The sequence below is a fragment of the Tamandua tetradactyla genome, chromosome 2 (genome assembly GCF_023851605.1).
Source record: "Tamandua tetradactyla isolate mTamTet1 chromosome 2, mTamTet1.pri, whole genome shotgun sequence".
Taxonomy (NCBI): domain Eukaryota; kingdom Metazoa; phylum Chordata; class Mammalia; order Pilosa; family Myrmecophagidae; genus Tamandua; species Tamandua tetradactyla.
In genome coordinates this window covers 29,390,935-29,405,953 of record NC_135328.1, presented here as the reverse complement: position 1 = coordinate 29,405,953, position 15,019 = coordinate 29,390,935, and the positions used below count along the sequence as shown (strand labels likewise).

The 15,019-nt window shown below is 38.0% G+C and overlaps 1 protein-coding gene across 2 annotated transcripts in view; it reads left to right on the top strand.

Moving 5' to 3' along the window:
- The window catches only part of SVEP1 (sushi, von Willebrand factor type A, EGF and pentraxin domain containing 1), a 208,188-nt gene that overhangs the window by 172,488 nt on the left and 20,681 nt on the right, over positions 1-15,019 (top strand). For both annotated transcript variants that reach the window (XM_077141639.1, XM_077141631.1), the window contains 3 exons: positions 943-3,722; positions 6,596-6,821; positions 9,816-9,971. In XM_077141639.1, the coding sequence (XP_076997754.1) occupies positions 943-3,722; positions 6,596-6,821; positions 9,816-9,971 (3,162 nt within the window). The remainder of the gene's footprint in view (positions 1-942; positions 3,723-6,595; positions 6,822-9,815; positions 9,972-15,019) is intronic.

Below are 15,019 nucleotides of genomic sequence, written 5' to 3'. Positions count from 1 at the left end.
GTGCCAGGTACAATTCTAAGCACTGGAGGTCTAGCACCTTACAATATGGATAGGGTCAGTGGCTGCATGGCGCTTTCATGCATTTGGGGTGCTCAAGCAATATGGGTAGACAAAACACAGTTGAGTGCAATTAGCAAAAAGTTCACTACAGCACGGAAGCTAGAATTTACCATCACTAACAAATAACCATGGTAAACTTTTTAAGCTTTCATAATTAACTCATTTATATATTGCCCAAAAATGACCTGTTATTATCATATACTAACTTATTTTGAATATTGAGATAATGGACTTTACATTTTTTTTTTGGTTTTTTTTGCATGGGCAGGTACCGGGAATCGAACCCGGGTCTCCAGCACAGCAAGTGAGAACTCTGCAACTGAGCCACCATTGCCCACCCTATATTTTTGGTTTTAAGAGATGAAATATTGGATGGTGCAATGGCGACTCAGTGGCAGAATTCTCTCCTGCCATGCCAGATACCCAGGTTCAATTCCTGGTGCCTGCCCATGCAAAAAAAAACAAAAAGTAGTCCTCTTAGGACCATATCCATGAAAAATATTTTATTTGCTTTCTATTAACTATAAACATTAAATAAAAACAACAAACTATAACATTCCTTTGGTCAACAAGATTTTTTTAAACTTATTTCTCCATCAGTCAGTTAATTTTGAAACTCTGGATCTTTTTTTATAATAGGCACAATGCTCTGATAAACATTTCTCAGTGACAATTACCTAATTTGATCTCCTACTGTCCTTTTTACTACTTAAAGAGAGCAGACCTATAGGAAAAGACATACATCCTGTTTTATTTAAATTCTAATTGATTCATTTTAACATAGGCATTTTAGTTTAGTTCTTTTTTATTATCCAGTGGATTTAGTTAATTCTATTATCTGGTGTAAAAATTGTTCTTAATGGTTTTCTTCCTGTTATACAGCACACAACTGGCAGGATCTTTGAGAGTGAAGTGACCTATCGCTGTAACCCAGGCTATAAACCAGTTGGAAGTCCTATATTTATCTGCCAAGCCAATCGCCACTGGCACAGTGACTCTCCTCTGTCTTGCATCCCTCTCAGCTGTGGAAAACCTCCCCCAGTCCAAAATGGCTACACAAAAGGAGAAAACTTCAAAGTAGGGTCCAAGGTTCAAGTTTTCTGTAATGAAGGTTATGAGCTTATTGGTGATAGTTCTTGGACATGCCAGGTGTCTGGCAAATGGAACAAGAAGCCAAACCAAAAGTGTGTGCCCATCAAGTGTCCAGAGCCACCTCTCTTGGAAAACCAGCTAGTTTTGAAGGAGTTGACTACTGAAGTTGGAGTGGTGATGTTTTCCTGTAGGGAAAGTCATGTCCTACAAGGTCCCTCTGTCCTGAAATGTTTGCCCTCCCAGCAATGGAATGATTCTTTCCCTGTTTGCAAGATGGTTCTTTGCCTCCCACCTCCACTAATATCCTTTGGTGTCCCTGCTCCTCCTTCTTCTCTTCATTTTGGAAGTACTGTCAAATATTTTTGTGTGGATGGGTTTTTTCTAAAAGGAGATCCTACCACCTCCTGCCAAGCTGATGGCACCTGGAGCGCTCCACTGCCGGAATGTGTTCCAGTAGAATGTCCCCACCCCGAGGAAATCCTCAATGGCATCATCGATGTGCAGGGTCTTGCCTATCTCAGCACAGCTCTCTATACCTGCAAGCCAGGCTTCGAGTTGGTAGGGAACACAACTTCCCTTTGTGGCGAAAATGGTCAATGGCTTGGAGGAAAACCAACATGTAAACCCATTGAGTGTCCAAAGCCCAAGGAGATTTTGAATGGCAAATTCTCTTACACCAACCTTTACTATGGGCAGTCTGTTACATACTCTTGTGACCAAGGCTTTAGGCTTGGAGGTTCCAAAGTCTTGACCTGTTTAGAGACAGGTAGTTGGGATGTAGATGCCCCATCTTGCAATGCCATACACTGTAACTCCCCACAACCCATTGAAAATGGTTTTGTAGAAGGTGCAGATTATAGGTATGGTGCTGTAATCATCTACAGCTGCTTCCCTGGGTTCCATCTGGCTGGTCACTCCATGCAGACCTGTGAAGAATCAGGATGGTCAAGCTCCATACCCACCTGTCTACCCATAGACTGTGGTCTGCCTCCTCACATAGATTTTGGAGAATATGCTAAAGTCAACGATTGCCAGGACCAGAAAGATGACATGGTGGGGGTTCCATGTCTGACTCATCACCCTCCTCATCTGGGAGCAGTCACTAGAATCTGGGAAAACACAAAGGAGTCTTATGCTGCTCATTTGTCACACTTTCTATATGGCACCTTGGTTTCATACACCTGTAATCCAGGATACAAAATCTTGGGCAACTCTATGTTGATCTGCCAGGAAGATGGAACGTGGAATGGCAGTGCACCTTCCTGCATTTCAATTAAATGTGACTTGCCCATTGCTCCTGAAAATGGCTTTTTGCATTTTACAGAGACTGCCATGGGCAGTGCAGCACAATATAGCTGCAAACCCGGGCACAATCTAGTGGGCTCTCACATAAGACTTTGTCTACAGAATAGAGAGTGGAGTGGTGTCTCCCCTGTCTGCGAAGTCATTTCATGCAAAAAGCCGAATCCTGTCACGAATGGATCCATCAAAGGAAGCAACTACACATATCTGAGCATGTTGTCTTATGAGTGTGACCCTGGGTATGTGCTGAAAGGCCCTGAAAGGAGAACTTGCCAAAAAAATAAAAATTGGGATGGGAATGAGCCAGTTTGCATTCCTATAGACTGTGGTTCACCCGCAGTCTCATCCAACAGCCACATGAAAGGAGATGAGTACACATTCCAGAAGAAGGTTGAGTACGCTTGCAATGAAGGGTTCTTGCTGGAGGGAGCCAGGAGTCGTGTTTGTCTTGCAAATGGAAATTGGAGCGGAGCCACTCCTGTCTGCGTGCCCGTCAGGTGTGCCAGCCCCCCGCAGGTGGCAAACGCACTGGTAGATGGCCTGGACTATAGCTTTGGGAAGGAAGTAGTGTTCAGCTGTCAGGAGGGTTATGTGTTATATGGTGCCGCAAAGCTCACCTGTCAGTCAGATGGTAAATGGGATGCCGAGGTTCCTCTCTGTAAACCAGTCTACTGTGGACCTCCCGAAGAGCTCACCCATGGCTTCCCTAATGGTTTTTCCTTTTATCATGGGCGGCATATACAGTATCAGTGCTTTCCTAGTTACAAGCTCCAAGGAAATCCTTCCAGAAGATGTCTCTCCAATGGTTCCTGGAGTGGCAGCACGCCTTCCTGCCTGCCTTGCAGGTGTTCTCCACCAGCAATTCAAAACGGAGCTGTCAACGGGACAGATTTTGGTTGTGGAAGGACAGCCCGCATTCGATGCTTCAAAGGCTTCAAGCTCCTGGGACTTCCTGAAATCACCTGCGAGGCCAATGGCCAGTGGAGCTCGGGCCTCCCACACTGTGAACACAATTTGTGTGGTTCTCCCCCAATGATATCAAATGCATTCGTCATTGAGAGCGGTTCTTTGGAGGAAAATGTGATAACTTACAGCTGCAGGGCTGGCTACGTCATCCAAGGCAGTGCAGACCTAACCTGTACCGAGAAAGGGGCATGGAGCCAGCCTTATCCGGTCTGTGAGCCCCTGTCCTGTGGACCCCCACCGGCTGTTGCCAATGCAGTGGCAATTGGAGAGGCACACACCTATGAAAGCAAAGTGCAATTCAGGTAAGACCATAGTTCTACAGTCTCCAAGAAGTGCAGGCAGTGAGGTTGTGAAATGAAAAGTCAGACTAAGGTTAAAGAAAAAAAAAAATTTAGCTCATTGGAAAGAAAACACCATCTCTGGAGTAGTTTCCCAAAATTGAAACCTTTAACACTTGGCTCTGTTCTTCCTATAATTATACAGAAATCCACTGACTCTAAAAATAAGTTTATAATAAAAAGTAACATGAGAAAAGAGAAGCAATAATAATAATAGTCAACATTTATTGAGCATTTATTTATTGAGTGCCAATCCCTACTCTTAATGCACTATACATATTAGAATTCATTTAATCTTTACAATAATGAGGTTGATACTATTATTAGACCCATTCTACAGAGTAGGAAACCAAAGTCACACAGTGAGTAAAGGGCAGAGTCGCAATTGCATCCCAGCAGTTGAGCTACCAAGCTCATGATTTTATCTAGTATGCTATGCTGCTTTTCAATTAAGTTAATTAGTAGTACAAAAAGATCATTGCTCTTATGTGGATTTAGTAATATTAGATAAAACTTTAGAAAGAAAACTTTTCTGTTTTCAGAGCATTTTTAGATAGTGGATCATCACATCTGTAGTTCAGAACTACAAAATAATTAAGAAGATTTTTTTTTAAAAAAAGACAAATATACCCAAACAAAATAATACAAATGCATATAGTTTTCCTCAGGTAGTCACCTCAGAGGAATCTTATATTCATTTCAAAGATGTTATCATTGTTCAAAATGATAACATCTTTTTGGATTTTCCTTTTAAATTTTCTTAGAAAACTGAATGTTTTTTGAGTATCTGTAGTGGTAATAATGTTAAAATTTTTAAACATGGATTTGAACGCTGGAAATAAATCTGATAGATAAAAACCAAGTTGAACTAAATAAGATGTAATCCTAACCAAGAATTCTTTACTGTTGTGATTCAACCTGGCAATTATTACAGGCCTAAAATGTTTGGGAAGGGGGCCAAGGACAGTTTTGTAGGTAAGGAGTGTAACCTACCAAGTTGACTGCCACCTTGAAGGAATAAAATTTGGTTATGTGCATTTTGCTGTGTTTTATTAAAACAGACAATATTAACAGCTAAAAAATAAGTCTATACGTTTTTAAGATTGTACTTGCTAATATAATTATTATAATTCTCATACTCTGCTGAGCTTCATGAAACAAGAAGATCCTACCTTAAATAGCTCTTGAATCACAAAGTTTTTTTTAAATGTCATGCTGATAAATTTTTTTATGATATCATTTTATGGTTTTATTTATACATGCAAATCTTGGGAACATAAGACAAAAAAGCACAAGAAATCAGGCTGAAAAGCACACTTTCATTGATCAGTATAAATAAAGGAGATATTCTAAAAGGACTCTCCAACCTGTACTATTTAGTGCCCAGAATAGAGATTTTTCTTGGAAAGTTCCATATCTAAAATATTTTATTTAAAAGAAAAAAAGATGAAAAAATATAGACTGACCTTATAACTTAAATATTTTACTGGAATAAATGCTCAAAATGTTCAGATTTCTGAACCTTCACAATCAATTTAAATATTATTTGTATCTCTAAAGGAATTATGATTTGTCCTTCATACATTGGCAGGTTAGATTTTATTAATAATTCACCAGCTCTGAAGCATGTTTATTGTGGGCATTTCAACCCTATCTTCATTTTCTCTTACTTGTGGACATAGACTCAAAGCAGGGCCATCAGTGATAAGCAAGCTTAAGTGTAACAGATCAGGCACTGTGCAGAAAAAAAAATACAAATTATTGTTCCTTACTTTTGAAATAAATACATTTAAAATTTTCCATTTGGTTGTTGTTGGGTCAGATACTTTGAGATGCCGTAACGTCACCCACTTCTCAACACTTCTGTGTTTTCTATTTCTTGTTCTCTGATGCTTAAAGCAGCTTTCTGGTCTTTACTTAGTATCCGATAAGCAGATCACTCCCAGTTTGCAAAACCTCTAACTGCTACCCAGCCTGTAACTTGTGAACCTGTAAAAAACGTTATCCAACTAATAAGTGTTAAGTAAGTGCTTTAAATAAAAAGACAGTGTAGTGGAGTACTAAAAGCACAGATTCTAGAGCCAGATTCCTTAGGTGTGCATCTCAGTTCTGTTTACTTTCTAGCTGGGTGACATGGGAAACTCATTTCTCTAGTGTCGGGTTTTAAGACTGGTGTCAATTTTGCAGTTTCATCTGCAAAACAGGAAGAAAAATAGAAAAGATAATAGTGCCTGCTCATAGGACAGACATGAGGATCCAATGAGGTGATATTTGTGAAGCCCTTAGAATGGTGGCTGCAATTTAATAAATGCTATTTAAACATTTTCTGATTAAATAAATGCAATTTTTAAAATATATATAAAGGATTTTAAGTTAGGCTGGCCTGAGTTTGAACACTAAAACTAGTGTTACATGATACCGAATTCTCAGGATTACAAGAAATACTATATATAAAGTACCCAGAACAGTGCCTGGCACAAAGTAGATACTCAACCCAAGTTAATTATGTTATATTTTCAACTGTGTCTAGAATTTTAGAGTTTCTTGACTCTACCTGTTTTTAGAATAAAAAATAATTCAGTAATAATATTCTTCGAAACTAAAGTGAATAACATCAGCATTTCAAACAACTTTAATTTGGGATCATCTTTTATGAGGACTGCTAAGAACAATCTGGCTATTATTATTAGGTTGATTAATCTAATAATATTATATCCTACAAGGTCATCCACCTGAAATTTCAGAAAACCTTGAATTGCTGTGTAAAAAGTCCAAGAATAGGTGACAAACTGCACTGTACTCTCTTTACCATGCTCATTTTTGCACTTCCGTTGCAGCTGTCTGGAAGGTTATGTGATGGATACAGACGTAGATACATCCACCTGTCAGAAAGATGGGAGTTGGTTCCCTGACAGCATCTCCTGCAGCCCAATAAGGTGTCTTCTGCCGGCAAATATAACGCGCCTGCTTATTCACGGGGATGATTTCAGAACGAATAAGCAAGTTTATGTGTCATGTAAAGAAGGGTATACCTATGAAGGCGTTAACATATCAACATGTCAGGTAAGACTCTGTCTTAATTAGAACACAGAAGTATAAGACGTGTTCATGTTACCACACAAACAGTGGCTTGCTGTCCTCAGAAGAGGAAAAAAAAAAAGCCTCAGGTTTCCAATCACATGATAAATGATTTGAGAAACTTTGAAATATAATAAAGTATATCTTTCTTCCCAATAGCCTCATTTTTAAAACCAAGAAAGTACCAGTGTAAAAGTTTGAAATACCAAGAAAGTACCAGTGTAAAAGGTTGAAATAGGTGTAACAAGATATTCGTGGCAATTTACTTTAAGTCCTATGCTCAAAAGCATGTCTGTGTGTAAGAATCGGCTATGGGCTAAGCCAAATCTGCTTTAAGTTTTATTGGAAAGGCCAAAGGTTGCAGAAGCAGATAAAATTGAAGTTAAAGCCCTCCACCACTACTTACTGTCTGTGTGACTTTAAGAAAGTTGCTTACAATTTCTGAGTCTCAGTTTCCTTATTTGAAAAATGAATATAATAATGGCACTTTGTGTGGTTGATGTGAAAAACAAGTTAAGTAATGGCAGAAGTCTCTAGACACGCAACAACACAGTAGTCTGCCCTAGCATACCCCTTTTCCTAGCCACCCTCAATGGCTCAGAGAAAGGACAATGAGATGAGGCATTGATATGCTCTTCATTTGCGTACTTAGGGAAGAAAGCTGGTTAGTACAGAAATGACCTTTACCTGACACATGCCTGCGTCTGAATCTCAGTTCAAGTAGTTACAAGCGTGCCACTTTATAGTTCTCCAACTTGTTTTCCTTATTTGAAAATCTGGGATAATTGAAAGGATTTAAATATTAAATGTATATAAAGTATCCAGTTCATGCCTGACGTCTAAGAGAGACTCGAGAGACTCAGGACATCTAAGAGAGACTCAAGAACTTATTTTATTCTCATCCCAACTTTGCATTTAAATGTCATACAAACTCAATCATTGGCTACTGCCAAACATGAAAGCAGAAATATCATGGAGGGCAGGTCATTAATAAACAAATTATTCTGATGTAGTTAACCACTGGTGGGAGGAATTAAATTCCAGATATATCAAAAGAAAGCCATAGTATGTAGCTTAAGAAAATTACTAGTAATGCCCAGAAAAATTTATGAAAAAAAAAGGCATGCTTATTGCAGCATTATTTACAGTTTTGAAAAAAAGGATACAGCTTATGTTTCCAGCATTATGGGAATGATTGATTATGATACAGGCAAATACACAGAACTGACTATAAGTTCCTATGTAGAATAAAGGGTTTAACCTCAGGTCCTATTCTAAAACATTATCCAACTCCTATACTATTTCTTCAAAAAAGAGAAAAATAATAGCAATAGAAAACAATCTTTAAGAGAAACCTGTGTGTGGCTCACTTAACCCAACAAGCAGGTTACAAACTTGTTTTTAAAAGACTTCTACTTTAAGGAAAATGTCATCTCTCACTGTGAGTAGTGAGGGAAAAAAAGCTATACTTTTTTTTTTTTTTGACTACGTGACTCCTCTCCAAAATATATGACAGCATGTTTTCATGTATTCATGTGTAATGGAGAAAAGGAAGCCATCTTTTTAAACTTTGGTGGTATAACTAAAAGTTGCTGTTTCAATAAATTTTCAATTAAAATGTGGAATTATGTAAAATATGAGGGTGCATTGGTAGAAGCCATCAGACGTTTACATTCAGCCAAACAGTCCTCATGCATTATCATGAAAGCGTACTTCTTACTGTTGAGTTCTTAAGTACTGCATGAACTATACTACTGCATGGGCTCTTGTTTTATGTGTTCAAGAAATGTGCAAATTGGGGAGTGGTGAGAATGGGGGAAAATTCAACTTCCCCAAGTTGAATTCTTGATATTCTCATAAGCGATGTGGACAACCAAAGCTATAGACTGAGCCCCCAGTCTTGGGGTTTGTTCATATGAAACTTAACCCCACAAAGGATAGGTCAAGCCTACTTAAAATTAGGCCTAAGAGTCACCCCAGCAGAACCTCTTTTGTTGCTCAGATGTGGCCTCTCTCTCCAGCCAACATGACGAGCAGTCTTACCACCCTCCCCCTCTCTGCGTGGGACATGACTCCCAGAGGTGTGGACCTTCAGAAATCCTGGATTGAGTTGGGACTCAGCATCAAGGGATTGAGAAAAACCTTAGAATGAACTGAGACTCAGCGTCGAGGAATTGAGAAAACCTTCTCGACCAAAAGGGGGAAGAGTGTAATGAGACAAAGTGCCAATGGCTGAGAGATTCCAAACAGAGTTGAGAGGTTGTCCTGGAGGTTATTCTTACTCATTAAGTAGCTATCACCTTGGTTATTCAAGATGTAACTGAGAGGCTGGAGGGAACTGCCTGAAAATGTAGAGCTGTGTTCCAGTAGTCATGTTTCTAGATGATGATTGCATAGTGATATAGATTTCACTATGTGATTGTGAAAACCCTGGGTCTGATGCCCCTCTTATCTACCTTGTCAACAGACGAATAGAACATATGGAATAAAAATAGATAATAGGGGGAACAAATGTCAAAATAAATTTAGTTTGAAATGCTAGTGATCAATGAAAGGGAGAGGTAAGGGGTATGGTATGTATAATTTTTTTTCTTTGTTTTTGTTTTATTTCTTTTTCTGAATAGATGCAAATGTTCCAAGAAATGATCATGATGATGAATATACAACTACGTGATGATATTGTGAATTACTGATTATATATGTAGAACGGAATGATCAAAATAGGAATGTTTGTGTTTGGTGTTTTTTAGTATTTAAAAAAATAAAATAAAATAAATTATTAAAAAAAAGAAATGTGCAAATTGTTCAGTGATCATTATTGAGCTCATTATTAAGGACTGTGTGTTTTTAAGACCTCAAATAAGTAGTAGAAGTAGGACCATACTCAAGACCTCTTAACTATTTCTGAGATTTGCAAACTTCTTCATTCATACAAATTAACTCCTAAAAGGAACTTGTATTTGTTATTCATTGTTTTAGCTTGATGGCACCTGGGAGCCACCATTTTCTGATGACTCCTGCAGTCCCGTGTCCTGTGGGAAACCTGAAAGTCCAGAACACGGATTTGTGATTGGCAGTAAATATAGCTTTGAAAGCATAATTATTTATCAGTGTGAACCTGGCTATGAATTAGAGGTGAGTGAACAGGTTGTAAAACTAGAATGATTAGGCTTTTCTTGATGTACTTGGGAATGTTTTTAATATTAGCACATATGTATTTTTCATTGACTTTGGTCCTAAAAGATTCTTGCCTAGTTTGTTGCCTTTTACCCTAACACTTCTCAAGAAACACTTATGGTGTCTTAAAAAGAAAAACAAGTCTCAAATTTAAAAAACTCAAAGCCATGAAAAGGAAGAGAAGTAAGTATGCCAGCCAGAAAACCAGTATTTCTACTTCAGTTCATCATTAAATCTGTTGTTTGGGCTTTCTGATAACAATACTTTGCATCCAGGCAACCTTCCAGGCCCCATGGGGAAGTGACCAAAGGGATTTAGGAATGCAAGGCCAGGATTTCCTCAAATAATAAGCGCAAGTCCTTGGCAAGTTCTTGACTGAAATGCCAGAGACCACGACAGATTGGCCTGGAAAACCCTCAGAGCAGTTCTAACCAAATAACATCAGCCTCGAGACCATTTCTGGTTTGTGATATTAAAACCCCATCAGTAACACATAGGATCAGTAGGTCTCCCTATTTGCTTTGGTAAGAGGACTGTAATCAGTTTTTCTGAAACCATGATCATATCATCAAACTTGAAATTGAAAAGGCTTATTTTACATTTTGTCCTGTTGCAATCTGGCTTTTCAGGAAATGTTTCTCTGCTGCTTTTTATTGTTAGTGATATTTCAAGGTAAGTTTTGCAGAGTATTCATTTCCAGTGGGCAGTTAAATTTGTATAGCATGACCCATTATTTTCTGGCCATGGAATCAAAGGCCCACTGAAAGCTGGAAATAGGCTTATGTGGATCTTGTTTTATTTCCTCAAAAGATTTTTTTAAATGACAGTATAATGGTTGATTGCAATTGGAGTTTCACTGTTTTTGAAACCCAGTTTTTCATGTGAGCACTCTAATCTTGTAGATTATTAAGAATGCCAGAAGACAAACTGAAGTTGAGTTTGTAGATGGTGGCATTTGATTCAGGACACCAAAGGAAGCAAAGGAACCCAGATCACTTGCAAGAATGGAAGTAGTTTCAGGGTGGTAAATGATTTTAACAGACAACAGAAGGAAATTAGCTTGGCTCATTAGCTTGGCTCCTACTGATTGGATGAAGGTTTGCCCACTTTTAGGGGTAGATTTAGGGCAAGTGGGCTTTATTTTGTTCTGGGTCAAAGGTAATGAACCAAAGCCTTGATTGACTATCAGGATCAGCTGCCTTGGTGGGGATTTCAAATTTCAAAAGACATCAAGAGGGAGTGGGCAATGGTGGCGCAGTGGCAGAGTTCTCACCTGCCATACCAGAGACCCAGGTTTGATTCCCGGTGCCTGCCCATGACAAAGGGAAGGGGAAAAAAAAAAAAGACATCAAGGGGGAGTTCAAAGAGGAAGTAAGACATTGGTTTGTTTTTTGTTTTTTTTTTCTTGGTTTTTTTTTTTTTTTTTTTTTTTTTTGCCTCTGAGAGGTCCCCAGGGTTTTTTGTATATATCAAGAAGAAAATTGGCATAAAATTTTGAATGAATATATAGAAAACTGATGGGTCATTAAATCTGAGGGAGTAGATATTTTGCCTTAAAATTTTGGGAAACATCCTGGCATATACAGAATCCAATTAAGAGAGACACCAGCAGTAGTTCTTCCTCTAAGCTTCATGTAAGAATCATCTGAGAACCTTTTTGAAAATATTGAGGTCCAGTTTACTTGAATAAATGACCAATTCCAGGTCATTGGCAGGAAATATGAACAGTTAACTTGAGTCATCAGTGACAGCTGGGTCTTGACAAAAGGACTCAGGGGCCGACTGGAAGAGGCTCCTAGCGGCCAAAGTGAGACAGTTTTAGCATCAATAAAGATAATGACCTCAGTGGACCGAAACACATCAAAAGTGTCATGAATGATACAAAACACATAGCGATCCCCCCAAAAATTGTTGGTAACTATTAGAGGATGCTCATGAACAAACTCATTATTTTGAAAACTGTTAACTAAAGGAGAAGAAATGAGCATTTCTCCTGGCTTTCCGATACTAACTGGATACCCAAGAAGTAGATAAGGTATTTACCTCTGTAGAAATATTCCAATTAAAAATGATAGAAATTGAATAGCAAATTTGCATCTCCTATGAATTAATGGATTTAGGCTATGATCATCCATGGCTGCTGATGTCACAAAAAAAGAGAGGCAACTAGACATCATGTGCCTCTAGATGGAAAAACACACCAACGTCTATGAGTCTTGCCAAAAAAAAAAATTGGATATGAATCCTAAGCCTCTCAATCCAATGGCCAGTATCAGAGACAGAGGAATGTATTAAATGACACCATAAGAAGGCAACCAGCAAAATCCTAAGAGTGGGAAACTCTATAGGGTAAAATGATCCAGTTTCTTCAACAAACAAGTTGTCAGGGTTGGGGTGAGGGGTCAGGGAGGAAAGATAGAAAAGGAGCCTATAGATTTAGAGAGATGTGAGACACGTAAACCAATCAGAATGTATGGACTTTATTTCAGTCCTAATTCAAAAGTACTATTAAAAATTATACAGTTTATGTAACAGTTGGAAATTTGAGCACTATTTTATGAATATTAAGGAATTGTTACCTTTTAAGGTATGATAATATTATGGTTATGATTTTTAAAAGCCCTTATCATTTAGACATTCATACTAACCAATTGCTCTTAAATGATTTGATACCTAGAATTTGCTTCAAAATAATGTGGCTTCATGGGAAGGAGGACAAGGTTTAGATGAAGCAAAATTGGCCAGTTCATTTTTGAAGCTAAGAGATGAGTGCATGGGGGGGGGATTATGAAACTGTTCTTTTTACTATTGTATTTTTCGTCTGTTTAATTTTTCCATAATATAATATTTTAAAAAGGCAAATAGCTGTTCTCAATCCAGGCTAATTAACCCAGTATTTCTGTGGGTTTGGTACTGGAACAAAGTTCCCTTAGGTGCTTCTAATGTGCAGCTAAGATTGACAACCACTGTTCTATAACATAATTCAGTATTTCTCAAGTGTAATGTATGAACCACCTGCTTGAGAATTGTCTGACAAGTCATAAAAAGAAAAGGAGTATATTCCTAGGCCAAGACCTTCTGAAGCAGATGGGACTTGGCAGGGGTTGCATTTTTTTTTTTTTTTTTTTTTGTATGCTGTATGGTGGGGTCATATTTCATTCTTTTTCCATGTGGCTATCCCATTATTGCAGCATCATTTTTTGAATTTGGGTTTTTTTGGGGGGTGGGTGGGGGGGGAGGTGTGCATGGAAGGAGGTTTGCATTTTTAACAGGCACCCCAGATGATATTTAAGCATGCCAAAGGTCAAGTGCTGGGGAAAGTGGTAAGGAATGGGGGTTTGGAACCTGGCAGACCTCTGTTACAGGCCTGCAACTTCTTGCTAGAGGAATGACATCAGGGGACTGGCCTAACCTTGCTGGGCCTTCATCTCCCCGTGCCTCTAGTGGAAATGAGACAGTGAGATAGCCACCTTGCAGAGAAACTGAGAGAGCTGGAGATGAGACAGATCAGATGGCTAACATGGCCCTTTATGCATGGTCTTGTTTTGGTATAGGATGGTTCTAATCAAGACTTCATATGATTTGTATTACTAAAATTAGACAAAACGATTAGGAGAACTAACATAAAATATATTATGTTCTCCTACTGTGTAAATAAGTTGTCATTCACAGGTGAGGTAAGCAGGTTCTTGAGCCATCTAAATTTTAAAAAATCATGCTATACATGTAATCTTCCTGGAAAAAAAAATTACTACAGCCTACTGAGGGGGAAATTAAAATAACAAATTCACAAATGGGATAGTTGTGTGATAAAAATCACTGCAAGGAAGCAATAAAGTAGTTGTCATGAGGCTAAAACTTAATATGCATCTGTAAACTAATTGGTGAAAAAGCTGATACATTCAGTCAAAAATAATAATGCCTATCTGGGCTAAAACTCCATTCAAAGAGGGTATGTAAAGTGGAAGAGAGAAAAAAAAACAAGAAAAAAGCATGATAAAGTTTGCAACTTACAACAACACAGAGGAAGAAGCCAACAGATGGTGTTGGGTTTTTTCTTACATCAGTTACAGAAAATAGATTCATCTAAATTTTTAGTGGGATAAAAAATGTCATTCCAGGGTGGGCAACGGTGGCTCAGTGGCAGAGAGTTCTCGCCTGCCATGCCGGAGACCCAAGTTCGATTCCCAGAGCCTGCCCGTGTAAAAGAAAAAAAAAAAAAGGAAAGAAAAAATGTCAGTCAAAATGAAATATTTCTCACTCAAATCACTGGAGAAAAGGGAGCAAATAAAAAATAGTGCTGGGAAAATGCTAAACTTGAGTACAGTCCATTCTGGAAGTTCCCAGATACTGAGTGAGCAAGCTAGTTTTTAAGACTAAATATCTACTTCCTCCGAATTCATCAAAAATAATTTCCAAATTACAAAAGTATATTTTTGTGTGTAAGTATAGAAGCATAGAAAAAGTACATCAAATATTAACAATTAACACTGGTTATCTCTGAATGATTAATCTTATAAAATTTTTTGTTTTTCCTTTATATATTCAAAACTTTCTACAATGAACATCTAACTATTTTTTTCAATAAGAAGAAAATTTAAGTACTTAATCTAAGAAACATTTACTTTTTTTTTTTTTTTTTTTTTAACATGGGCAGGCACCAGGAATCGAACCCAGGTCCTCTGGCATGGCAGGCAAGCATCCTTACCTGCTGAGCCACTGTGGCCTGCCCAACATTTACTTTTTATAGAATAAATTGTTTTCTCAGAAAGCTGGTATAATATCCTCCCACCAAGTCAGTGGAATATTTACAGATAATTTTATTTGGGACACGTATTTATCAGTAATTAAACTGATAGCTCAAAGAAAATGCCCTTGAATAGCAAAATAAAGGTGAAAGACACCAGTTGATACAGATAAAAGACAAAGTAGGGTAACGGTTCCTTTTTAGACATTTTGCTGAGTTGTAGCACAGCTTCAAAACAAACGGATATCCAAAGGACACT